The 26,561-nt window shown below is 39.9% G+C and overlaps 1 protein-coding gene and 1 long non-coding RNA gene across 2 annotated transcripts in view; one reads left to right on the forward strand and one right to left on the reverse strand.

Annotated features, from left to right (window-relative positions):
- Positions 1 to 26,561, reverse strand: part of LOC144056130 (metabotropic glutamate receptor 4-like) — a 156,140-nt gene that overhangs the window by 100,092 nt on the left and 29,487 nt on the right. The window contains exon 2 of the mRNA XM_077572618.1: positions 23,341 to 24,294. Within this exon, the coding sequence (XP_077428744.1) occupies positions 23,341 to 23,877 (537 nt within the window). The 5' untranslated portion in view covers positions 23,878 to 24,294. The remainder of the gene's footprint in view (positions 1 to 23,340; positions 24,295 to 26,561) is intronic.
- LOC144056133 (uncharacterized) overlaps positions 4,266 to 26,561 on the forward strand; it is a 59,934-nt gene continuing 37,638 nt past the window's right edge. Inside the window, exons 1-3 of the long non-coding RNA XR_013295005.1 lie at positions 4,266 to 4,335; positions 15,598 to 15,647; positions 15,772 to 15,877. This is a non-coding gene — a long non-coding RNA (uncharacterized LOC144056133). The remainder of the gene's footprint in view (positions 4,336 to 15,597; positions 15,648 to 15,771; positions 15,878 to 26,561) is intronic.

Below are 26,561 nucleotides of genomic sequence, written 5' to 3' on the forward strand. Positions count from 1 at the left end.
GTCAACCCGGAAATTCTGCATAACAGCTTGGAAACCTCCTGTGTGTGAAGCGCCTTTGACACTGCCTGCAAAGGTCAACATCTTTACGCCTTTTCCCGTGTCGACAAGAAATGGGTGCATGAAGTCAACCCGGCAATTTTCCACCTTTGGAGGTAGTATCGGAGCCATCATAGATGTGCCTTTTTCTTCCTCAGCACAGACGTGATGGATGAAGTTGATCTGCTTTCAAAGGTCATATCAAATGTGACACCACCGGTGTTTCAAGATGGCAGAGGATACGGAACAGGGAGATAAAGTTGACCGGACAATTTCTTCAGAGATAGCGTTGGAAACCATAACAGAGGTTGCGTGTCAAGACCCTTTTACGCGGCTTACTGTGTATCGCTATTCGGTTAAACAACAAATAATGGGTGTATGAAGTCGACCCAGCAAATTTCTGTGTCCTGACAGAGGTGGGAAAAAGTGTTTCAAACTCCTTTTACACTGCCTGTAAAGGCCAGCATTTTTCTGCCGACAGGGAATGGACGACGAAGTTGAGCTGTGACACCAATTGTGTCAAATTCCTTTTCCACTGCCAGTAAGAAGGCATTTCTAGCTTGTTTCCGTGTTACTTTTATTTCTATATAAATGGTCTATATAAATAGCACCAAATAAAATGGAAGGACGGAGTACACTGAGCAATTTTCCACCATCTTAGGGAGTATCACGGTCACTACTTTTTTACACTGCCTGTAAAAGCCGGCATTTTTCCGGCTTTTTACATGGCAAAGGTTCATATAAATGGCACGGAAACGGAGTGGGTGGCGGGGGTGGGTCAAGTCTACCAAACAATTTTCGCAGTTGTAGTATATGAGAGTAGCATCAGGGCTGTGGAGCGAAATTGCCTGTACCAGCCGCGCAGCTACTCAAATGCTAATTGAAGTAACAACCTTTGTAAATTCTTCATTCTTTTATATAATACAACAGAGCGGCACACCAAAAAAAAAAAAAAGTGCCGAAAAGCCTCTTTTATAGCCAGTGATTAAATTTTTTTTAAACACATTTTTTCAATAAGTTCCGTCACATTTATTTTAATGAATCTGCTGGATCTCCACTCAGCGCCTTTTTGCTTGATTGGGGGAGGGGGGGGGGGGGGCTGTTACATTGCACCACATACCGCAGGCCTTGAAAGCAAAGCAGCATGGCCGCTGTATGGCTGCAGCCTTTTTAAAAAAAAAAAGGGCAACTCCAGTAGTGGTCTTCATGAAAGATGCATGAGTGCTAGCTTGCTAACCTAAAGCCCGACCTCATGAAATTTGACGACGTCTTCATATGTCAGCATTATGATTTAAAATGTAAAGTGTGGTCGTGCCGCAATATTTCCATGTTTACATTCTTGGGAGCTATGCGACGAATGTTTTTGTTGTTTTGTTGAATTTGAATAAATGAGTCTTCAAGTTTTAAAATGCTACATTCTGGTCGAATCTGACGTGGTCATTCCACAGTTTATGTGCCAGGGAGCAATGTTTTAGTTTCACCCAGTTTGCCTTCATTCTTTCTGTTTATCTGCAGAATAATCTTGTTGTTTTGTTCCTTTTCCAGTAGATAATGATAAATGGTCACGTTGCAATGTTGTGTGCATCCACATTTTTGTCATAATTGTTATGCATTTCGTATTCCACCATACTAGCTTATGCTTAATAGCAATTTTAAGTACATTATTTCCCATTGTGTTGCTGGCGTATGCCACTATATATGCTGCATGCAGGGTAAACTTCATTAACCCAAATCAGCCCCATTTGCATAATGTCCAATTATATGCCTGACAACTGAATTATTACATCTTCATTTCACACACTTCAATGCTACATTATGCTTCAACAGCCAAACCGTGCCCGTCAGCGGTACATTTGGAAAAAGTTTCACTCGCGCGCCTTTGATTTGACCGTCGTCCGGGGAGCTGCGCCGCACCGATTGCATCCGCGCCTTAGATCCCCTTTTCCGCCGGCAAATCTCCTCCCTTGAGTGTGACATCTTGACCAGAAGTGCCTTGCTCGGGTGTGTATCTGTGAGGAGGTGATAAACATGTCTGCCGACAGCCTGACTTGACCTGAGTTTTTCATATTGAATTCAAATATATATTACTATTTTAAAGAGAAGGTTAGGGCTGGGTGATGTGGCCCAAAATTCATATCACGGTATAAACAGAAATGCTATTTATCATGGTATAGAATTATTATTTTTATTTAAATAAATAATTTACTGGTTACTGCTAAGATTTTAATGCGTGTGGAATGCTTATGAAGTAGATTTAATTACTGGCTTACGTAGTCCTTTATAGAATAGATTTTTTTAAAACAATGAAAGAATGAATTTACTTTGGATAACAACATTTATTGTGCAAATCTCAAATCAAAGTTATACATAAGCAGTATGGCTTGCGGTGTGCAGGCTAGCTAGATTTGATGGGGGGGGGGGGGGTGAAGGCACTTGTGTGCATGCCACAAAACTAACTAAAAATTAATATTAATAGGGCTGCAGCTATCAAATATTTTGGTATTCAGATATCCTACTGAAAATTCTAGCAAATAATCAGATATTTGCATAGAAATATATATTCTTGATTGGTTAAACAACAATTAGAAATAGAAAAAACAAAAAATACATTTGAAAGTAATAATGAATAACCAACTAGTTTTAATTTTTTCTATCAACTTTTATTTTATTTTTTAAAAACTTACATTTAAATTGTGCTTTAGCATTACACTATTTTCCTCTCTGAATCTCTCTCCCATAGATTTTGGTCTGTGTGACGATAAGTGACGTCAGAACCACAGTAGAGATTTTGGGGAACTTTAGCACTGCTAGCTAGCGCGGCTAGCTTGCTGCTACTAGCTGGCAGCCTCCGTCATTTATGTCTTACTGCTCTTAACTGGAGCTTGAACGTGATTTCAGGACGAAATTGTGTTACTGCCGTCTGTCACAAGTTTGGTGCCGTCACAAACTACCACGTCACGTTAACCCACAATATGCAGCGACCCGTGTGAGGAATAAGCGGTCACGAAAATGGATGGATAACACGATATTCTGTGGGCCTTGCAAAATCTGTCAAAATCCAGTAAAACAGCCAGGAGTGAAGGGGGTTGCTTGAGTGAAAATGGCTGTGAGTGAATGAATTAATATTGTGTTTATAGAACATGAACTAAGCAGCCAAAAATCACCAGTTTTTTTTAAATCTCGTGAAGTTAGCAAACTGAGCTATAAAATATGATGTCATCCACCACACAAGTCCACGCAGTGCCGAATCTGTGTGCCTGCTCCTTGATCAAATCCAATAAAATCGCATTCCACCACCTGGGCCACAAGTTAGACCTTGCTTTACTGAGTCTAAAATCGACTCGAATTTTAGCCACCAAATTGCGAGATATGCCGGGGGAACACAACGTAATGCGGTCCCAAAAATCCAAATTGACCTCATTAGTGAAATGTGGCATTCACTCTTATAGCCACCAGTGACAGTCTATTTGTTTATATTAATGCGTTGTCTGTTTCAAATGACTCTTTGTTTGTAAAGTTTCCAGGAAGTATCAAGTTCTGCAATCATAACGATTCTCAGTGAACTCGTATCACCTCCCGATATCCTTAAAGGGCAACGGACTCATCAGTCCGCGCAAAACACGAGCACGGGCTTTTCTGTTGACGGCCTGACGTCAAACGCGACATCCTTTGAACGCTAATTGGCTCAAGAGGGGCGAAAAAAAGGGCGTCGCTTCTTTTCGTGGAGCCATTATTACTATTTCTTTGTCCATTTATTTTTTCATCAAAAATATTCCGCCCCAAAGAAAATAAAACATGTTTCCGCGTCTGCCGCTGCCTCCGATTTGGAAGCTCATTAAACATTGCTTGCAATTAGTGTGAATTTTTAAGTAGGAGCACTAATTGACCTTCGTTAACTGTTGCTCAAACAAGACTATTTTCAGCTGTTAATTAGGGTTGATGCTTGTATTTATCGCTTTTTTGGGGGGTTGAGGGGGGGGGGGGCAGGGTATACATTATGACTCATCATGAGTGGCAATGTGTAGAAGAGACTTAAAGGAAACACATTATGGAAAATTGACTTTTTAAGCGCTTGTAAGCAAATAGTTGGGTCTCTTGAGTAGCTGCTCACAAATCAAGTGTGAAATTAAACACGGAAATGAATATGTTGTTATCTTCTTACTTCCAGAAATGTTTCTTCAGCCAATTTGATGAGTTTCTATACTTGTAGACTAGGCTGGGTGAAGATCCAGAGCCACTTTCAAGCAGTTGTTTTCTGGATGGACTCAGAGAGGTGAAACACCACATCAAAGCCAAAGGGTAAGCAGAGCTGCATTACGTTTTGTGTGATGCACAGCGGTAGATGCTGACGCGATCGACCCCCAACGTGGTGTGACAATGTTTAAATTCCGGCGGGCTTTGTGAATTTGTTCTGTTCAGGCTTCCGCTGTTTGTGCCGTTTTGTTGAATTTCTCCCAATAGTTCCATTTTGTTTTGCTGTATGAGTTCCAGTAGACTTTGAAGTGTGGTCGCTCAACAATGTTGTGCGTTTTGATGTTCTCGAGGTACGCCGCATTTTAGTTCCTCTCAGTCTGTCTCTGTTCCGTCCTGTTAGCTACATTTTTCCGTAATAGTACCAGTGCAACTTCAATATTAGGACACAGCATAATGTTGTATGTACACTCTAAAAACAGTTGGGTCAAAAGTGACCCAATTATGGCTCAAAAATGGACCGATCCACTTTATGGGTCAATTTGACCCAACTTTGTGGCTTGTTTTATACAAAATGACCCAATTTTTGTTCACCCAAGTAAAGGATTTAACCAATATTCACGAATTGTTTTACACACACTTGACTCAAAGTTGGGTCAAAATGACCCAAGTAGAGGATCGGTCCATTTTTTACCCATAGTTAGGGTATTTTTGACCCAACAGTTTTTAGAGTGTACTGTTTCCTTTTATATGTTCCAAGGAGCTATGCAGTCTGCCTCTAAATTAGCCATTTTAACTCCAGCTGTCCGGTTAACTCTGACACTTGGTCACTCCGCAACGTTGTGTGCATCCATGTTTAACTACCAACTTATTTGTTCTGCTTGTACTTTTTCCAATTCAGTCCTTTTTATTTTGATTTGAACTCCAACAGTCCGTTAGACTCTGACACGTTCTCTCCGTAATGTTTTGAGCGTCCTTGTTTATATTTGAAAGAGCTACACGATTACTTTTTATTTTTGGTTTATAGTCCAGCATCCCATTATATTATATTATAATTTAATAATAATAAATATAATTTAATAATAATAATAATATTAAATATATATTATATTTTATATATATATTTAAAAAAAACATTTATTAAATTTTTTTTAATTGATTTGTTTGTTTTTTTTTAAAAAAAAAAAAAGGAGAGCAATGATGATGTCAAATCGAATGAACAATACTGAGCTCTCCTGAGAAAAAAAAAAAAAGTTATTTCTCTGCAATGTTGCTTTTCAGTTTGAAACCCCTTGATTTAAGACATGCGCCAAGGCATATGCATTGAGCGTGTACACCTCTGAGCTTCTTCTTTATCATACGCGTACACATTGGACGAGCACCTGCACGCTCGTGTCTTCACGCTTGTCTAAAAGCGTCATCTCGGCGGAACTGAACAACGCCGACACACTCCGCCGTCGCAGAGAGAGACAGGCGAGAAAATAGCTTCATCAGTGTGTGTTGTAATCATCCAAATATCCCAATAGTTGCCACACTCGTAACCTTATAGCGCTTGTCCTCATCAGGATCCCAGCTAACTCTTGGCGAGAGAAACGGGGTATACTCTGGTTAAGTTGCCAGCCAGACATAGGACAAATGACCGTTCACAATCACAAACCACTAAATCGCTGTTTTGTAGCATCAGATGCTAATATGAAATGTTGGCCACACTTTGTTGCATTTCCTCATGCCCAGTGCCCATAAATTTTACAATCCGCATTTTTTTTTGTCAACTGTGCAACTTCCTGTTTGTAATCAAATATTCAGTGTTTTGTCAAAGCGAGATGAGCTGTCACCAGTGGGTCCAATCCTCCATTTTGTCTGTGCAAGCATAAGTACCGTTTGTTTTTTCTCTCTCAAAGTGACAGCTTGGCAGCATAAGATACGACGCTTGAGACAGACGACGGCAAGGAAAACTTTCAAACTAAGATTGTGTTCAAAGACGACAGCTGTAGCCACTTTGGTTATTCACGGTTCAGTTGGTTTCCAGGAAAAGACGTATTCTGTTATTTTAGGCAAACACCCCTGTTATACTTCTGTTATTATGCTTTATATATTTAGCTACTACAAACCAAAATGGCAAACTTTAACTTTAATTTTCAGCATGAGACTTTTTCATGCATCCTGCCATGGTAGTTAGACGTATCCACCCAATTTCATATTGACCGGTGAAACTGGTGCCAGGGGCATTTTTAATTCTTTGTTTATTTATTACTTTCCCGCAGGCGCTACTGAATGAGTTTTGGACAGAGATATTTTTCGGACTCCTTAAGTATGTTTTTTTCCCCCACCAAGATAGATAAGCAAACAAAAATTGTAATTGAATTCAATAATAATAATAATAATAATAACTAGATAAAATTTCTGGAGAACTTGCATGGGAATGCTGAAAGCTGAATGCTAAGATTTTAAAGTGTGTGGAATGGTTATGAAGTAAATTGATTATGAAGTCAATTGAAAGATAAATTATGTGAAAATTACAAATTATTAATTGTAGTTGCATGATAAATAAACAAAAAGAAAACAAGCGACCACCTAAGGTGGTATTCGAACCATCGCCTCCTGTTTACCAATCAAAGCTCCGCCGCACGACCCACCAAGCCACAGTAGACTTGCTGTTGAAGCTGAATGCTAATATTTAAATGCATGTGGAATGCTTATGGAATGCTTATGATATAATTAATTATTTATTAACTCTTTGACTGCCAGACGTTTTCAGAAAAGGGATGCCGTGGGTGCCAGCCGATTTTAAGCATTTTGACTGATCTTTCAAGGTCCATAGAAAATTATGTGTTTGGACTATGGAAACACACATACTACCAAAAAAAGATTGGACTCTCATCTTTCATCAGAAAAAAAAAGTTTGTTTCTACCTTATTCCGTTTTTCAGTAATCCACAATAGAAAATGGTTAGTTTCACCTCTGTTTTGAAACAAACGTCTTTTAACGTCTTTGGCACTCCTCCATAGGATTTTACTAAACGTTATTTAACGTTTTTGGCAGTCAAAGAGTTAATTGTAGTTGAATGATAAATTAAAAAAATAAAGACGATTAAACTGCAACCCGTCTAAGGCGGGATTTGAGCCTTGCTTTCAGCATTTCCACAATAATAATAAGCTCACAACAGACAAATACAAAAGAAATGATGAAATGCTACGACACTAGAATATAAAGTTAAAAAAAAAAAAAACGTATCGGAGATGGTGTCCACTGTGGGAAAAAAAAGTTGTGTAAATGTTCTGCTGGAATTGTCTATTTGTAAGTGGACTTTAACTTAAAAAATAGTTGCATACGTGTGGACATGCCCGATATCAACACTGCAAAATGCCTTTGTAGAGGCCGGGTGAGCTCGAGTCCATTTTAGAGGTCGCTGACTCATTTAGTACCTTGCATCTTTTTGAAAGTGTTCCCAAATGGTCAGTGAACACCACACCAGAAAGCCGCGTGTTCTTTCCAAACTGCCGACCTGTTCTTTGACCCACAATGGTGAACATAATGACACAGTTTCATGTATGAATGAGTTTGAGTCTTCAGGCAGCCGCCACCGCCACTTTTTGTCACAACGATGTAGAAAAAGAGGATTGCTGTCGTCGTGACTCTGCTTGTTTTGCTAACCTTTCTTTCCTGAACATTTCACCTCTGTAGTATGAGACGACACACCAGGCCCGACCAGGCGGGGAAACAAGTCACCGTCTACGATTGGCTTGCATCCGCACTGCGCAGCATTCGCGCCCGAGGCGTTGTCCGACATCTCCGAGTGTGCTAGACGTGTGCGTAATGCTCGCTCGCATGCCTCGCTGGAGACCGCCAAGCTGCATCCCGAATTAGACGGTATTGGGTTGAAGGAGATGACAGGTTTTGTGGTTTCCACCCAGTCTGGTGGCCTTTTCACCTGTCGCTTAAAGACGAGCACCTGCATGACCGTATTGTTGTTGTTTTTGGTACGAGAAGGTAAGGAAACGCGGGTATGCGGCGTTTGTTTGGCATTTGTCAAGCTCGGTGTCAAACTGACAATCACGGGAGGTCAGAGCCAATTGGTGGCTGTCTAAAGTGACTTGAGAACAACCTTGGCTGAATAATTAATCAGTCAACCAAACACACTGGGAAGAGGGTAATTTCGCATAACAGTGCTTCTATAAGACACCCACAATGTCAGAAAATGGTAAATGGAGTGTCCTCTTGACAACTAGTCTTGTCCTTTTACTGTCATTGATCATTTTAACATCATGCATTTAACCAGTATCTACATTGGCTGCCAGAATGAAATGTCAAATTCAAACTCTAGGTAATGACTGACTTCTTGTGTCTTTTGTGATTTTTATTTTTATTTTTTATTTTTTTTTGGGGGGGGGGGGTGACCTCAGATTTCATTGCCATGCTCCACCCACACTAAATGAGGAAAAACTCGCCATTTTTGCAATTTGGCGCCGCCCATCTGTTGCCTATAGGTGGTTAATATTTGGCAGGAATAGGACAAAATCTCCCTGAAAAATTTGTCTTTCAACCAGTTTCGGAAAAAGACCAAATGAAAGCGAAATTCCATGTTGTTAGGCGAAGTTAGTTTTGCAGATTGAGTTTTCAAGTGCCGTTATTAGAGTTTTGTGTTTTATGGTGGGACGCTAAATGTCGCCCGCATCCATAGTGACAAAACTTTTTAAAATTCCTAATTCCATTTTCTCCATTTGTCAAGCATAGACGGTTAAAATCTTGTAGCAATCTGAATATTGAAGCACCCCTATATACAATCCAAATAACTTTAAAATGGGAGCTTCAAATCAAAATAGAAAACTACATGGGTATTTTTTGGCTGGGTGTTTTTTTTTTTTTTTGCCAAATTCCACATGCTGCAAAGTGAAACTGGAGCCGAATTTTGAAGCCACGTTTTGTATTTTACAGCCAGTCATCAAACTTAACTGTCACATTCCTTCTTTTTTTTTTTTTTTTCTCTCTCTTTACAGGAGAGCTCAGTATTGTTCATTCGATTTGACATCATCATTGCTCTCCTTTTTTTTTCTTTTTTTTTTAAAAATCCAACAAATCAATTAAAAAAAATTTAATGTTTTTTTTTTCTTTTCTTTTTTTTTAAATACATATACATATATATATATACATATACACACATATATATATATATATATATATACCTTTTTTTTGTATGTGGGTGAGTATGTGTATGTGCGTGTGTGTGTGTGTGTGCGTGCGTGCGTGCGAGCGTGTGTGTATTCATCAGTTCACCTAAAGCCCATTAAAAAAAAATCCCATACTAATAATATAATATAATAATAAATTGCCAAATGCAGAAACATCAATGTAAGTTATTGATACGATGTAGTGGCTCTCGCTAACAGACAGAATTAAGTAATCGGAATTACAGTAGGTTAAAAAAATTTATATACGTAGACCATGTTTCTATAAATTTTGATATTTGGTTTTTATTTGAGGCAGATATTTTTTCCATTAAAATGTGATTTATGAGGAGGTTAGACCATTGGTCGATATTCAGAGTTTGTTTATTTTTCCAGTTAACAAGAATTGTTTTTTTAGCGATAGTAAGGGCTACAAGTGTAGATTGAAATTGTTTATGTGGTAAGTCAGTTGTTGTTAGGTCACCTAGCAAACACAAGTTTGGAGATAAAGGTATCCTACAGTCCAAAATAGCGGAAAATTTTTCTAAGACTTTAGTCCAGAAATACACGTCACATTCCTTCTATAGACAATGACTTTATTATCAATCATCTGTCTAGTACAAGTGATTCAAATTTGGTAGTAATTTGTTAAAATCTCTACATCATCTGAAATATGCATGAAAATGGGAAAAAAAGAACTCATTCACACCAAGATGGCAGACTATGTCTTTCACTCAGGAAAATGGCATGAATAATTCTAAAATGGCAGCTTCAAACCAAGATGGCGGCCTTTCACGCTTTCCGTATGAAAATGCCTCAACTTGTTTCTTGTGTCCGCCAATTGAAAGACAGCTGATTGGGATCGATACAAAGAAACTGCCCTTTTCCCAGCTTATTAGAGTAGCAATCAGTAAGCGGCTCTAATCAGCCACACTGGTAATGTTGGTAAGATAAGCATGAAAAGAGCGTAGTTACTTTGAGACAACATAGATCAATACATCGTCTTGTCCAATAATGATTAGCCTGTAGACCTTTTGGTCCTGACAAACTTTGCGTATCAGCGCATATTCAGATGTACATAAATGGTTACGTTTGGACATTGACATTTGTTCATCAGTTAGCAACATACAACCTTTTATTTTGATAACAAATCAATAGACAAAAGCGATTGGATGCCAAATATCGCCATGGTTACAAGCAGAGGAGCTGTTACACTACGAATGCTCCTTCATTGTTTTAGTTGGCTGCAGCCTTACTTAATCTCAACGGCGATGTATTAAAGCCTCCCTTCTGTTTTTGTGTCCATGAAAACAACTGCTTTAATTTTGCAAGATCAACATTTATGCCCTTTTTTCTGACGTGACGGCCCAAACCAGCAGCTGAATCATAATCAATTCATGAAAATGTCAAATTAATTGTCAGTTCAGTGAATTAATAACTTGTACATCACTGCCTTTTGTGTGATCATGCTTATTAGTTGTTTGTTTTGCAAAATCATTTAACAATACTAAATAAACAACAACAATAAGTTAACTCATTCAAACCTAAAAACGTATTTCTGTTTAAAAAAAAGTTTTTTTTTCTTTTTTTCTTTTTTCTTTTTTTTCTTTTTTTTTCTTTTTTTTTCTTTTTTCTTTTTTCTTTTTTTTTCTTTTTTCTTTTTTTTTAATGCAAGAGCATACAGAAGGCTTTGAAGCGGCTTCTGATATGAAGAGGTGGCTTAAAGCAATGGTAGTAATTACAAAAAAAACGGCCAGCAGGTGACAGCAGAGTATAAGAGATCAACCAGGGCCAGGTTGCAACCAGCTCTTTTTGTCAGTGTTTTCACCAGGAATGTGAATATTGATGAAACATAGCTATATTCTACTGCTAATTGCTGCAAAACGGAAACAGATACTTTTTTTTTTTCAATCTTTCTTTTGGTAGGTTCCATGTTTTTAAAAGAATAGAACACAGTATTCTGTAAGTTTTGCAAACTCGGTTAAAATCCAGTAAAACAACCGGGAGTGAAGGGGGTTGCTTCAGAGTTAGCAATCTTTTTCTTTTTTTTTTCGCAAAAAACTCAAATGCAAAATGATTTTTTTTTAATCCGATTACTAGATCCATAATCAGAATAACTGCTAGAATAATTAATTCTAAAATATTTGATAGCAACCCTAGTCATTAGTCTAGCAAAGGGCTGTAATGATTAATCGAATTACTTGAATAATTTGGTTGGGAAAAAAGTGGGAAAAAAATCTTTAACTGATCATTTTCTCTTATGGGCTTATGTTACTGCAGCCTCACACATCACTCGGTGTTTGAGTACATTGATGTGCAAATGTCCAAAGAACTCACAGCACATCATTGCTTTACTAGTTGGGTTGATCTCGTCCCAGATAGAATTGAGAACAAAGACGCAATAACCACTTTTCTCTAGACTGCATGCGCTTTATTGCAGCTTTATTATGCAGCCATTCCGAGCTATGGTTTGTTTGCTTTGGCGGTACCTTATGTTACGTTACATGCGGATCGCGACGTTTCAATTCCACGCAAATCCATAAACAAATAAAACAAATTAAATCAACATACATGGACATATGTGTGCAAGCGCACCCTCCCACACACACACACACACACTCTCTCTCTAGTGTCTGGCGTGTGAAGAACAGCAACAGATGGGTGAAGGTCTGCGTTTGGATTGGTGATGGATATTTGTCAAGTTTGCAGGTACAAGGAAAATGATGTTTGATTGACCTGCAGAATCACTAAGTCGAAATGTAATCAAACGAGCATTTTTAAGTAACGCTGAGAAAAGGCAGATGAATACTGACGTAAATCAAGGCTTACTTCCAAAATTTTGACAGTCCATGATAACACTCACTCAGCATTTTTTACCCCTAGGTCCTTATTTTTGTGTCCTGCTCATGCTAAGTGGGTGTTTGCATCTTTGTGCGCCGTTGTGGGAGAGAACAAAGCCGACTGCCGGCAAATCAAAAGAGCCTTTCAAATTCTGCAAAATAAAATTATATATATAAAAAAAAAAAAAGAAATACCGTCATTTTCCCTGTTATATTAAGTTCTTAATGTGACCAAAAAAATAAAATCTTTTAATATTACAAAAAATATATATGTCGAATTATGCGATTTTTCCCCCCCTTGTAATAATACAACTCCCAAGACAAACAATCCCGTATTTGCATGTGAAAGAAATCCCTCGAGGTCCTAAACGCGGATGAACGGAATGTATACGTGTCACATGTTCTTCCAGTTGTTTGCGCAGAGTGTCTGTCACGTGGCCTCGGGTGTTGTCACAATATATCTTTTCCACACAAATGGGTCACCAACGCGTGAATCAACATGCTCGTCTGCCAGCTAAATAACACAAACGGAATATGAAGCAATAATAACAATCGTAATAATAATAAGGCCACGAAAACACGACGCTGATGCCGTTGTCATCAAATCCATTTTGTCAATATCCTGAAAGGGAAATTGTATGCTTGGGCTTAGTTTTATTCAGTTTTGTTTATTGTATAACCTTTAAAGAGTTGTTGTTGTTTTGTTTTTCAAGGCTAATTAAATAGCATCCACTCGCTGTTGTTAACACTGGAAATTAATTTGACTTTAATCACGTAACAAGCTGTTGAACGCAATTAAGAACAGGGTCAGTCCTTCCTTGCACTCTTCAAGTCGGCACAATTAGCATAAAAAATAATAATGAATCCAACGGGCTGTGCCGACTAAAATGTGACGACATTTTAAATGGCTGTTTTAATTTTGAATAACATTACAACTTTCGAGATTCTCTTTATTTCTCCTTGTGCTAGTAGTGTTCTATTTTCTTCAAGCTGTTTTGTAAAAAAAATCTGCTGGTCAAAATAGCACTACATTAATATATTTAAAAGCATTTTTTTACTGTAATATCACAACTTTATTATCATAGGATTATGATATTTATCTATTTAATAGGAATTCTTGTCAAATGTTTTTTCATTATTTCGTTGATAGTCATTTTGAATATTAGTTGCCGAGAGAAGGCAGGAAGTTGTTTTGCACACACACAAACACCACACACACACACACACACACGAGTCGCTAGATAATACGGGAGCGCCCAAGATGCTTACAATTTATCTGTATTTGAAAACATTGAATTTATTATTGTGTAGAACGTCCAAAAAGATGTATTTAATGACTTAATACTGTTTATATAAAAACTAATGAACGTATTTGTTTGACGTTATGTCAATTTGTGCTAGCACGTTATTTAGGCTAGCATGCTAGCTAATGCTATTGATGAGCCTCATGAAGATGGTGTTAAATATGTAATTATAACCACATTTTGTGGAATGTTAATTATTCCGTACTATTTAAAAAATAATAATAATAAATCCCCGCAGGCAGCATTTACCAAATATGACTTATGATATATGAATAAATTTAAGGCCTAACCTAACATGAGTCCTGTGTTGAACAGTTGGACTCCAATTGAATAATGGCACACAAACCTGTAGCGTGTCAACTCCCGCAATGTTGCTTCACTCAGCGTTGGCGTGAGAACAGGTCTTGTCGCACCTTTGAGGCTGCGCGTCAGGTTTGGGATGAACTTTGATGTGCTTGATCCGCCCTGCTTATTTCTTCGTCTTTGTTCTTGCGCACTTGCCAGCATTTAGCTTTGTTTTCCGTCTAATACAAGCATATTGCTTATTTTTTAGCAGAAAAATATGTGCCTTTTGTTTGTTGTCGGGTTAAATCGTTCGACCACATTTTTATCCTCTTATTGCTGTCGTTTTCCTTCAACCAACAAACCAAAGCAAAAGTGCTGAACTGTTGACATGGGCGTAAATGAAGTCAGGAGGTTGAGATTGAGACGGAGCAAATGGCGCTCACCTCCGGGAAAAGAATGTTTGTTGGCGGGCAAAACAGAAAGACGCTGTCACGACTCCCTTCGGTACGAATGTGAGACGCCACGCAGGTTCTCAAGGTGGACTAAACGTGGCGCATGAACGAAAGCTCTGCAGGTCAGCGTCATCTCCGTCTCCAGTGTGAACGTCGGGGGCACGAAGAGAAAAGAGTGAGATGTGGAACGCTTGTGTGCTCTTGCGTGATAAACGCTCATCTTCGACGCTTCCTCTTCTCAATTGCTCTTATTTCACTGAGGCCTCGGGGTGCCTTGTCCGCTATTTCAAGCCTGCCGAGGAGGATTAGGGCCACAGAGATATGGAGAAAAATAGCCTAAAAATAGAGACCAATTTGTTCCCAAATTTTGCGGATTTTTCTTTTGAGTCTTTCCTTCGATATTCACTGAAAATGTCATTTATTTGCTGTTTTTCTGCCAAGGCAACACAATGAAAGTTTGACTTTATGGTATCTTGGTGTCTTGGTTTAGATGACGTTCCTTGTATGTACCATCAGAAGTGAAACTGAAAAGATAGTTCTGCTTTTCACCCACTGTAGCGAGCTACAATTTGCCTGTATTCCCCAACATTTATCATCACCGCTTTCACTTTATGGAACTGCTAGAGCGAGTTACGCCACAATTTGAGAATGAATGTTGCATGCTTGGGCTAAACGTGCCTGCTTGCACTCATGTTGGAGCTTTTGCAAAATCATTTCTGAGGAGCCGCACGGTAACGACGGACTCTTGACAATACTACAATGGCGAGAGGGAAGCTGGCGTGTTTGATGGAGACGTAGCCCAGCTGTTCGTTTTCAGATACAGAAGATGAGGACTTTGAGGAATCAGTGGATGAGGGTTTGAGCAAAAGTAACATGAGTACATTGTTAAATACTTCAAGTACAACCAAACTCACTGTTTACATTCTTAAATACTTCAATAGAGTACAACCGAACTCAGTTTTGCTCCGCTGCCTTTTTAAAAAATATACGCTAGCATGCATGCTAGCGTATGTTTTGAACTAGCTTGTGTTTAACCGTGCCTGTGCCCAATAGTGCAGTGCGCCTTATGTGTGTGTTAATACAGAAATAAAATGAAAATACGGTATGTTAAGTGCTACTACGAATATTTGCTTGGCCACGTGTGATGACATGTTAGTTTGTGCTAGCATGTTACTTAGGCTAAAATGCTAGAGCTGTCAACACTCATGCTTGAGCGCTAGTCTCACGTATTTCTGTCCTACCGCACACGCTCATGCTTTGCTTTAATTTCTCACATTAAGGTAATGTACCAATGAAAAATTTGCTTTTGTCATCATTAAAAAAGGGGCTGTTGATTCTGCGTTCTGATTGGACGTTGCTACTGTCAGTTAAGAGGTCAGTTAAATATTCCGTTTTTCTTTTAGTACCAGAAATAATCCTTTTACTTGCCCAATTTAAAATTGTGTCTGTGAGAGACGTGTTGTACTTCCGCCTAACTGAAGCAAGTTTCTCCGCCCAGGGCAAAGATCCAAAGCCACTTTCAAGCTCAAGAAATACTACGCTTCCTGAAACGCTCTCCTCCCGAAAGGCCCACATCCCCCAAGGAGTCATATCAAAAGCAAAAGGTAAGCAGAGCTGCATTGAGTTTTGTTAGCTGCCACAGAACAGATTAAGGTTCGCTAACTTCTCTTAAGCAACAAAAATGTGATTGCGCGATGAAGATGTCAAAGGATGTCAGTGTGTATATGCCTTTGGTGATGTGTCACCACATACACACAGTGTAGTGTATGAACTGCTGCCTCCATGAGTGAAAAGTCTTCTAGTGTCTTTCTGAGTGCTCTCCTGCACTATTGCAAGCAGAAGCCATTTTAGTACAAACGCTACAGTTGCCATAGTAACAAATGCCAAACTCGCCACTGCCCAGCAGCATATGCGGGGCGGGGCATGCAGTTGCCCGAACATCAGACTGTGAACTCGTGACACCTGGCTGCTGACGCTGCTGCCTGCTGTGTAAAATTGTTGGCGGGAAACAGCCACCCGGCACATGGCCCGCGTCCGCCGAGTCTCATCGGCGCATTGGTGTCCCGCCATTGAAAGCGCTTCTTCTTGTCTTTGCATGGGAGCTCATGCGGCAAATGGCGTCCGAATTTGATGAGTGCGCCGGGGCCATCGGGAGGTCCGGTAGAGGCAACTAACACTTATATATGTGTGTGCGTGTGTGTGTGTGTGTGTGTGTGTGTGTGTGTGTGTGTGTGTGTGTGTGTGTGTGTGTGTGTGTGTGTGTATCCCAGGAACGTCATAACTTGAGACCCGACCTAAATGACCGCATTGCACTCCCCATTAACGCTTTACTGCTTAATCCATACGGTGACAAACCTGCTTTACATCACGTTCACAATCTTCTCCCTCTCTTTCATTCCCTCTCTCTCTCTCTCTTTTGTTCACTTGCTCACTCTCTCTCTCTCTCCCTAATTCCGTGTCGACCGCTCAACTGAAGCCGACCATACTGCTTGGTGGTATTAAATAGGGCATATTTGGGAAAATTGACTTTTTAAGTGCTTGTACACAAACAGCTGGGTCTCTGGAGTGACCGCCCACCCCTCAAGTGTGAAATTAAACATAGATCTTATATATATTTATTTATTGTACTTCTGAAAATGTGCCTGCAAGAAAGCCCACCTGCACTGTTATATAACAGTGGGGCTATTTCACATAATAAGCACACCCCCCCCCCCCCACACCCATGTTTTCAACCCATGACTTGATCAGCTAGGCTGGCTGAAGATCCAGAGCCACTTTCAAGTCTGAAACACTAACATACAGACACCGCTACTCTCGTGTCAAAATCGAAGTGAAGCAGATCTGCATTGAGTTTTGTTGGATGCGCAAATTAGCCGTTGCTAACATAGTTAGCTTCTGATAAGAAGTGTAAACCAACAGAAATGTCGCACAGGTCTTAAAGGGGTTATATTATAACAAATGTATCTTTTAAGCTCTTGTATCAAAATAGTTGTGCCTCTGGAGTGCCGGCCTTACCTATAAATTAAACCACCTGCTACGTCTTTTGTCTGCCTAATTCTGAAAATGTGTCTGCGAGAGAGGCATTTTCAATTCTGTCACAATTTAGCTTACTTACAAAAAAACCACGCCCGTACCGAGTTTCTCTGCCCATGACTTGTGAGCTACACTACACTACAAGTATCATGTCAAAGCCAAAAAGGTAAGCCAAGCTGCACTGATTTTTGTTGCATGTAAACTGGTGGTACTAGCACAGCGTTCCTCTGACCCCTCCATCCGAGTGCAGCGACGCCGTCTCCAAAATGCGGGAAACACACCGAGTAGAGAGGAATGCTAATGCGCCGCGATGAGTAGAAAGAGATGTGCGAGATCAGAGAAATGCCAATTAAATATGCAAGGAAGCTGCTAACGCGCATTAATGAGGAGAGAATGAGTAGCGTGCTTTCACGAGTGAGCGAGCGGAGTGGGATGGAGGATGCTCATTACCTGTAGGAACGCGCGGCGAACGTTATGTTCTGACGCTAAAAACGAAAGGAGAAAAAAAGCAGGTTTGAAAAGCAGGATTTAGTCGCGGTTGGCTTGTCAGACAAAAGAAAACCTGCGCTTTATGACATTTTTCTTCTGCATGTACTGTTGAAGACGACATGTTGTGCTTTTTCCCCAATGTCTTAAAACAGTACTGACATGTCTTATTAACATGTCGGTGGAATGCTTATGTGGAGACACCCTAAAGATCAACAATTTAAATTAATCTTTTCAGCCACCTGTCAAAATGAGCTGGGATGACTTACGTCAGTCATCAAACTAGAGCCCAAAGTCTTTTAGCAGTAAAATTATAGTGTTTCCCTCTAAATTTGTAAAATATTAATTTAGCTTTTCTAATTTATTCTCCTCCTAAATTCATGACCTGATTCGTGTAACTTTGATTCATTTGTTGTAATATTACTAGGGATAGATTGACGATCGGCCGGACTGATTCTCATCAAAATGTCGAGTATCGGCACTGGCCTTTTTTTTTTATTATTATTATTTTTTTTACAAATGTTGATAAAGCTGATATCTCACTGAGCAATGAATGTTTGCAAACTTAGTGATTTTTTTTCTGTTTTTATCTGGCTTTGTAAAATTTTGCAAACAATTGCAAAGACTCAAACCATTTTTTTGGGACCACGTTGTCAATCAAACAAATACAAAAGGCCCCTTTTCTCAAACAATCTTGGTAAATGATAGATGGGCTAAAGTTTCCTCCGTATCATTAAATGAAACTGGCCAGTGGTTTGGTACATGCTGAGCATGGGTTGGTCATAAAAACTCGCCGGCTTGTGTATTCCAGGGCCGCACCTAATGATCATTCAGCCAATTTTATTGAGCAATCAGCGTACTGGCTATGATTTCCCTCAGCGAGAGTTTGGGGTGGGAGGGGGATTAAAAAGTGATGATTGGTTTGACCAACATCTAAGTTGACTTTAGGGAAATGTGTGACTTGTTTGCTCGTTCAACGAGTGCAAAGAAGCCATCGGTCCATGGCGGGATTGCCGTTATTTGGATTTATCATGTCCAGAGGTGGCAAAAGTACTCTACATCATATTTGGTCAGCTTTATTTTTTTGTCGATTTTTTAAAAAGTTTTTTTTTTTAGTTTGATTGTCATTATCTTTGACTTATGTTGTAATGTGTAATATCTGATCTGGCGGCAGCTGATTTACTTCTGTAGTCCCTTGACAGGAAACATGAAACATAGACACGACATAACAACAAGTTATCAAAATCCTACAACAATTCACAACTCCACATTTGATTAACAGTCTGAATCACGTGCGCTCTCGCCTCGTTACACGTATGCGGCATGTTCTTCCGCTCACAACCCTCGTGAACGCGCCCACTGACACGCAACGATGAAATCAGCAGCTCATTTGTCGAACGAAGGCTAAATCAAGATAATGCGCCGTCATCGACTGTTGCTGTAATCACTTTCATCAAGGAAAAACGGAGTCAGAGAAGCAGCATCCTAACTCTTTGACTGCCAGACGTTTTCAGAAAAGGGATGCCGTGGGTGCCAGCCGATTTTAAGCATTTTGACTGATCTTTCAAGGTCCATAGAAAATTATGTGTTTGGACTATGGAAACACACATACTACCAAAACAAGATTGGACTCTCATCTTCCATCAGAAAAAAAAAAAGTTTGTTTCTACCTTATTCCGTTTTTGAGTAATCAACAATAGAAAATGGTTAGTTTCACCTGTTTTGAAAAAAACGTCTTTTAACGTCTTTGGCACTCCTCCATAGGATTTTACGAAACGTTATTTAACGTTTTTGGCAGTCAAAGAGCTAACAATGGCAAGGAAGTAACAGTTCGAGGTGACGTATCAAGGAGCTTGTGACAAACAGCCGGCTGAGTTCTTTTACTGTGGGAAAACCCTCGTAGATTTAACTTATGCGTTATAAAGGTGACTATTTATCATTTTTCCAGGCGAGATTAGCTCAAAGAGACAACGAACATGGTGACACTTGCTTTTGAAGTTGAAGGAGAAATTATCTTTTGTTTGAATTATCGCAGGCATTACTTTCGCATACAGTACGATTTTAAGCAACAAAGAGGCCGGGAAAAAGTCAAACTAGAGTGCTCGTGATTATATGCGGGAATAGCGGTGCTAAAAATCACTGGTTTTAATAATTATCCCCTGAGTAGTATTTGCTAAATTTTGGGCTTTTTTCATGTATTTAATTTGAAAAAATATTATCTATATAAAAAAAAATACTACGAAGCTAAAAATTTCAGAAGATTGTCATAACATAGAGTTTCAAAATTGCACCATGCGGTAGTTTCTAAATTATTGCAAATGGAAGAGGAAGATTTATACCACTTTTTTTTTATATATATATATATATATATATATATATAAAATGCCCATTTTGATCACATTAACTCCCATTATAAATCTTTTTTTTTTTTTTTTTTTTTTTACAGTGTAAACCATCCATTTTCTTAACCGCTTTTCCTCACAAGGGTCGGGGGGGTGCTGGAGCCTATCCCAGCTGGCTTCGGGCAGTAGGCGGGGTATACCCTGAACTGGTTGCCAGCCAATCACATGGCAGAGACGAACAACCATCCACACTCACAACTATGGACAATTTGGAGCGTTCGATTAACCTGCCCTGCATGTCTTTGGAATGTGGGAGGAAACCGGAGTACCCGGAAGAAAACCCACGCAAGCACGGCGAGAACATTCAAACTTTCACCCAGGAAGGCCGAAGCCCGGACTCGATCTCACGTCCTCTGCACTGGGAGGCGAACGTGCTAACCAGTCAGCCACCGTGCCGTGCCGCACACTGTAAACAATTGTCAAAAAAGCCGGCATAAATTTGACCAAAATTCTACCGCTTATCCTCGCAGATTTGAAGACACCCTGTGCTGGGTCTCGCAAAGCAATGATTCCAACACGACACCCCACAATGTCTTGCTAGTCATATTCAGGACATTCTACTTTGCCAAATGCAGCAAAGCGTCCATGTTTCACAATAGCTACCGTACTCTTTTCTTTGCATTTGTAAACAACTGCTCATGTGACAAATGGGCTCAGTATAAGTGCTTTACTTTTTGTGTCAAGTCCTACTTAATGTACGTGAGAACTCGCTTATAAGGACAAAAAAAAAAAAAGAAAGCCTTGCATGAACGGAGCGTTGTTTGTCTATAGCCTTAGCACATCTAAACAGTCAACTTGGAAGAAAGGCCACAGCGGGTGGCAATGAAAGCCAATAGTAACATATTAAGCGCTTGGCTACTGTGACAGGCAATACTTCTCACTGCTTAGCAACCAATTCCTTGCGGGCAAAGTCAGAGTGATCCGATTTAGCGAGGGATGCCCCGGCTCACTCTCCCCATCGAAACTTATGAACGCGCCCACTGCGTTGCAGCACGCATCACACAAACCCTTATCATGTTTCTCTTGTTTTCTTGCTCCGTATTTTTCTTTGTAGCAAGAGCAAACATAAATCAAAGAATCAATCAAATGGCCGCTTCTCGTATCAAAGAAATACACAAGAGCAAACGCTACATGAGAATGTGCCAGAAATTGACACTGACAAAGCGGGAAATCTCCCCCAAGAGAAAACAACACAAAGTGAAATCAATGCCAGAATTCTTGATTCTCTGAATTTTTTTATTCCATTTTATAAAAAAGTGCTTGGTCCCTACCAAAGCTAAACGTGAAATTCTAATAGTCTTTGGTGGGATCATGATTTGAAGGTAAGCTATTTTTTACAGACGCTCCCCTACTTACGAACTTTCGAGTTACGAACAACGGTACATACGAACATTTCTGCGCGTACAGTATGTCGAAAAATGTTCGGAAAGAAATGCTGTAAGTTCGATTTTGTATTGCGCGTAGTGCTTCTTTCCGCCGCTAATACCGACGATTGGCGCTGTGAGAGCTCATTGGAGGCTGAGCAACGTGGCGAGGAGGAGGAGGAAGAAACGCCGGTCCCCATGAAGCAGGAAATAACTTTTGAAGCCGTTTCCAGCGACAACGAAGAATCTCTCATGATATAAAATCCTCCTCTTCCTCCTCCTCCATCATCTCCTTAACTCATTCACTGCCATTGACGGCTATAGACGTCAAAAATTCATTTGAACTATTTCTATTAGTTTAACATATTTTTTCCACTTTTGTTAAGAGTGTGAAAACCTAGATTTTTTTATTGAACATTTAGAACAGATATAACATTTGTGATTAATCGTGAGTTAACTAGTGAAGTCAAGCGATTAATTATAATTAAAAATTGTAATCGCCTGGCAGCCCTAATTTTTAATAATATTTTCTTTTCTTTTCCAGGCGATTTTTTTTTTTTAAATTGTAATTAATCACATGACTTCAATAATTAACTCACGATTAATCACAAATTTTACATCTGTTCTAAATGTTCAATAATTCGATTTTTTTTAGGTTTTCATACTCTTATTAGCAAAAGTGGAAAAATAATAGAAATAGTTCAAATTAATTTTTGACGTCTATAGCCGTCAATGGCAGTGAATGAGTTAAGCATCGAGTACATCTTTCAAAAGTAAGTTAAACTTCATTTTATTTATCTTATTACGTACATGTACATACTGTGTGTGTGTCTCGCTCTCTCTCTCTAACATACGTAGTACAGTACTGTACGTATTCTCTCCATTTTATTAAAAGTTTTTTTCAGTACAAACCAATGCAGGTTACTTGTACAAGCCTTACACATACTTATATAAACCTTCAATATACTTATATAGGCTTTAAACATAAATTATAATACAAAATATAGCACTGAAGCAACTTACGAACAAATTCACCTTACGAACGATCGTCCGGAACGTAACTCGTTCGTAAGGTGGGGAGCGTCTGTACACAAATTTCATCAGAATCGAGTCACAGCTTTTGATCAGTAAAATCTGCAACCAAAATCTGTGTTGATGAAGTTGCAGTCATGACTAGAAGGTAATCATCATTTTTAGTCGTACCGAAGCGACACACATTAGAGGCAAGTCACAACTGTAGAGGTTTACCTTTTGATATAAGCTCAAAAGTTAATCCTTTTAGCTGTAGGTCATACTTAAGCGACACGCCAAATGTCAACGTAATTTGCTCACACATGTTGAGTCAAATCTACAGTATTAGATCCGGATCTTAGCTAAAAGCTGGGGGGGGTTTTGTCAGTGGGTCGCAGCTACACACAAAATGTCATCGTAATTCAGTCACCGCTTTTCAAGCTTTTTAGCTTTCAAACCATATCGCAAATTTACCACTAAAAAATTATACTGGAAGTAAAATCCCTATTACTTGACGCAAGCAGGTAAAAGTTTGCCGGATTTTCAATATTCACCTTTAAAATTGGGTTAAAATTGAAAAAACATGTATTTTGGGTGTTCAGTGAACTTATAGCAGTCATTTAATGTATAATTCATAATTTTCCGAAGAAGAAAAGGGTTCTTGGGTTCTCCATTGTTAAACCTCATTCACAGCCTTGTCAGATTTCTCGGCCACACCAACATAGCAACTCGGACAAAAACGCAAGCAGGTGTTCTGGCATCCGTCCTTACCTTGAAGAGCCTCAGGATGTTTGCCACCATGATGGAGACGGAGCTGGACGAGGCTCCGATGACGCCCACCACCCTCTCAGGTTTGGTGATGATGGGCGCCCCGCCCCCCAGACACTTAACGTCCGTCCCATCCTTCTCGATCAGCGCCTGCACGAAAGTCAGCGACTGCTCCAAGGCGTGCGTGTCCCGGGAGCAAGTGTCCAAGATCCGAGCGCCGAGCGTGATGTTGGGCAGCAGGTTGTTGTCGTTGTTGATGCGGTCCAAAGCGAAGAGCATGGCTTCCAGCCGATGGATCCCCTTCTCCTTCTTCAGCTCGCCGCACGGCTTGCCCTCGTGGCCCCTGGCGTGGACCGGGAACAGCCCGCCTAAGGAGATATCCCCGTCGATGCGGATGGAGTTGAGGTGGGTGTGACCCGGGCCTTTGGGTTTGGCGGCCTGCGCGGCCTTGAGGGAGCTGTCGAGAAGCAGCAGGAGGAGAACCACGCCGTGTCGCTGGCAGCCGGTCCAGTCCGGTCTGCAAAGCGGCGGGTGAAACATGACCGCCGCTCGTACAAGCAAAAGCGCCGCAATCGAGAAAATACAAGCCAGGTAGTCGCTCGCACTGGCCGGAAGGTTAATTGCTCTCCAAGCAGCTGGCACAGGAAAGGATTCCTCTCATGTTTTCTCTCACTCAGACAGTCGCTTAATGTCCGATACGAGCCGGGCTCTTTCGCAGAGCTGTAATCCCGCTCTCCTCACGTCCACTCCCTCACTCCATCGTCCAAATCGACTCGTCTATGGAGATCCTGCACTCAGGGCATCGGGAAGAACAAAAGGTAGAAGATGACCTCCTTCAGCTAGAAGACGTCCGCTGGAATCGCTAGTTTGAATCTTCACTGTCCCCCCTGGGCGGGGGATTCGTTATGTGTCAAAGCCCGTGGGCCCGCTTGGTTCCGCAAGCTTCGCACTGAATTCCTGCAAGATGAAAAGGAAGAAGGCAGCAAGTGAGGTCGTGCGGGGAAGAGAAAACAAGGCAAAGGGATTTGTGTTAGCTTTTCAATACTTTTTTTTTTTTTTTCAAATCTAACCTTGCATTGACGTGTTTTGAATTCAGACTGAGCTGTCACGCTCTCTCTCTCTCTCTCAAGGTTGATGTCACATCCCACGTGCTCGCTTTTCACCTGTCAGCCTTGCCAAAGGTGCGCACATTCTCTAGCAGAGAAATTAACGTTTTCTGAATGTGTCGGCTTTGCTCGGGATGTCGCACGACGACACTCGTGTTTTTGGGACAAAATACTGGCAAAGTGTGGATGCGGAGCCCGATCGCGAATGGGGGTCGACAAGGGCAAGAGAAAATGGATGGATGGCACTTGTTGACTCGATCTAGATGAATAAGTTATAAAGCTTAACCGTGATTTTTATTTGGACTTCTCTTGATCTTTGAAACAATATACTTTTTTTTTTTTCTCTGGAGAGCTCAGTATTGTTCATTCGGTAATTTTACCGATTTGACATGTCATCATCATTGCTCTCCTTTTTTTTTTGTATTATTATTATTATATATATATATTTTTTTTTTTTTTGTGCGTGCGTGCGAGTGTGTGTGTATTCATTAGTTCACCTAAAACCTATTTAAAAAATCCCATACCGTTCACCTAAACCGAACACTTCCAGCCAGAGTCGTGAGGCCGTCAGGAGACCCGAGGAAGGACCAAAGAAAAGAAAGGAAAGTGAAACAATATACTTGAAGAAAATGCACCAGGTTGCCTGCGTCGCAAGCATTTGCCGTATGTGATTCTGTAGTCCCCTGTAAGCTGTTTAGTGACACCCTTTGTTGGAGTTTACTGTAAAGTTAAAGACAACAAAAATAATGACACGCATGGTTTAGTTAATTTAAATATGCTTCGTTTTTAAAAACATTGCTAGCGCTTGTGCTAATTGTCAATGTAATATCCCACTGAAATGCTCACAGAAAATTAGCATTGACTTTGGGAGTGATATTCCTTCAAATAACAAATATTCACACACAAATACTAAGGAAACACATGCACACTAGTCAAAGACACAAATTCTTCTTAATCTGTAAAAAATATAACTAGAGTTCAAACGCAACTTTCTTCTGTTCTCATTTTAAGTGTGCGGCACCACACTGAGCCCAAGACGCTAAAATGCTAATTGTATTTTCAATTGCAATTATTGTAGTATATTTTTATTTTATTTTATTACTAATTCATTTTCTCATTGTCCTTTCAAATTCTATTTAAATTTGAGTTTTTAAGGATTGAAGGAATTTTCTTTTCCTAAAAATTTAAACAACAGTATGCAGTAACAGTAACAACAGTAAACAATGATCGAAGGACTTTTTTTCATCGTGCCAACACTCATTTCCACATGACGTGGCACGAAATACAAACCCGAGGTCCCGGGTTACCCAAGTAGATCCAAAGACTTGTGAAAATAGCATAAAATTAAATAAATATGATAACGAGATAAGCATGAAGCTTGTTCAAGGTTTTCAATGTGTGCAAAGGTGCAAGGCATCAAAGGTGTGGACGTAGCAGAATGAAAATGCAAGAGGCTTAAATTCCGTATGTTATTTACAAGTTAATTTCGTGCAGGGATAAATCGACATGAGGTTATTAAGTAGCTGAGTTTAATGAGTCTAATACTAAGTTTTCAAATCAAGTATTAAAGCTGATGTAGAAATTTCCCCCCAAAAAATCTTTATTTGACCATTTAGAACTCAAACATCTTCTAATTAGCAGATTAACACTTTAGCTGTTCACAGTAAGCCTCTAGCCAATAGTTTTCAGACTGGATTCGGGTTCCAATTTCCCGCCCTCTGTCTGCGGATGTGAGGTCCCGGCACACATTGTGTACGTGATTTCCTGAGCAACTTTAATCGTTTTATTAATCGTGATTTCAGTCTCAATGAAAATGATTATTTTTTTCCATAATCATCCAGCCCTATTGTTGACTTTCTTCCACTTTGCTTCTTATTGGCTAAAAGTGGGTATGATAAAAAATGATTTTACAGTTAGCACCAAATGAGTTTCCATGTGGCTTTACCGTAAGTTTCTCATTTTGTCATAGATTCCTTGTAACACCATCACAACTTTTGGGGGCCATTTTTGATCACATGAACATTGTCATAGGGACGGCTGCTCTTTGCTACACGGATCGAGGAAATCATTAAAGCTGTAAAAACATTGCTGTCTGTAATCGCTCATCGTGCCAAATGG

Source organism: Vanacampus margaritifer, chromosome 8 (assembly GCF_051991255.1).
Source record: "Vanacampus margaritifer isolate UIUO_Vmar chromosome 8, RoL_Vmar_1.0, whole genome shotgun sequence".
Lineage (NCBI taxonomy): Eukaryota > Metazoa > Chordata > Actinopteri > Syngnathiformes > Syngnathidae > Vanacampus > Vanacampus margaritifer.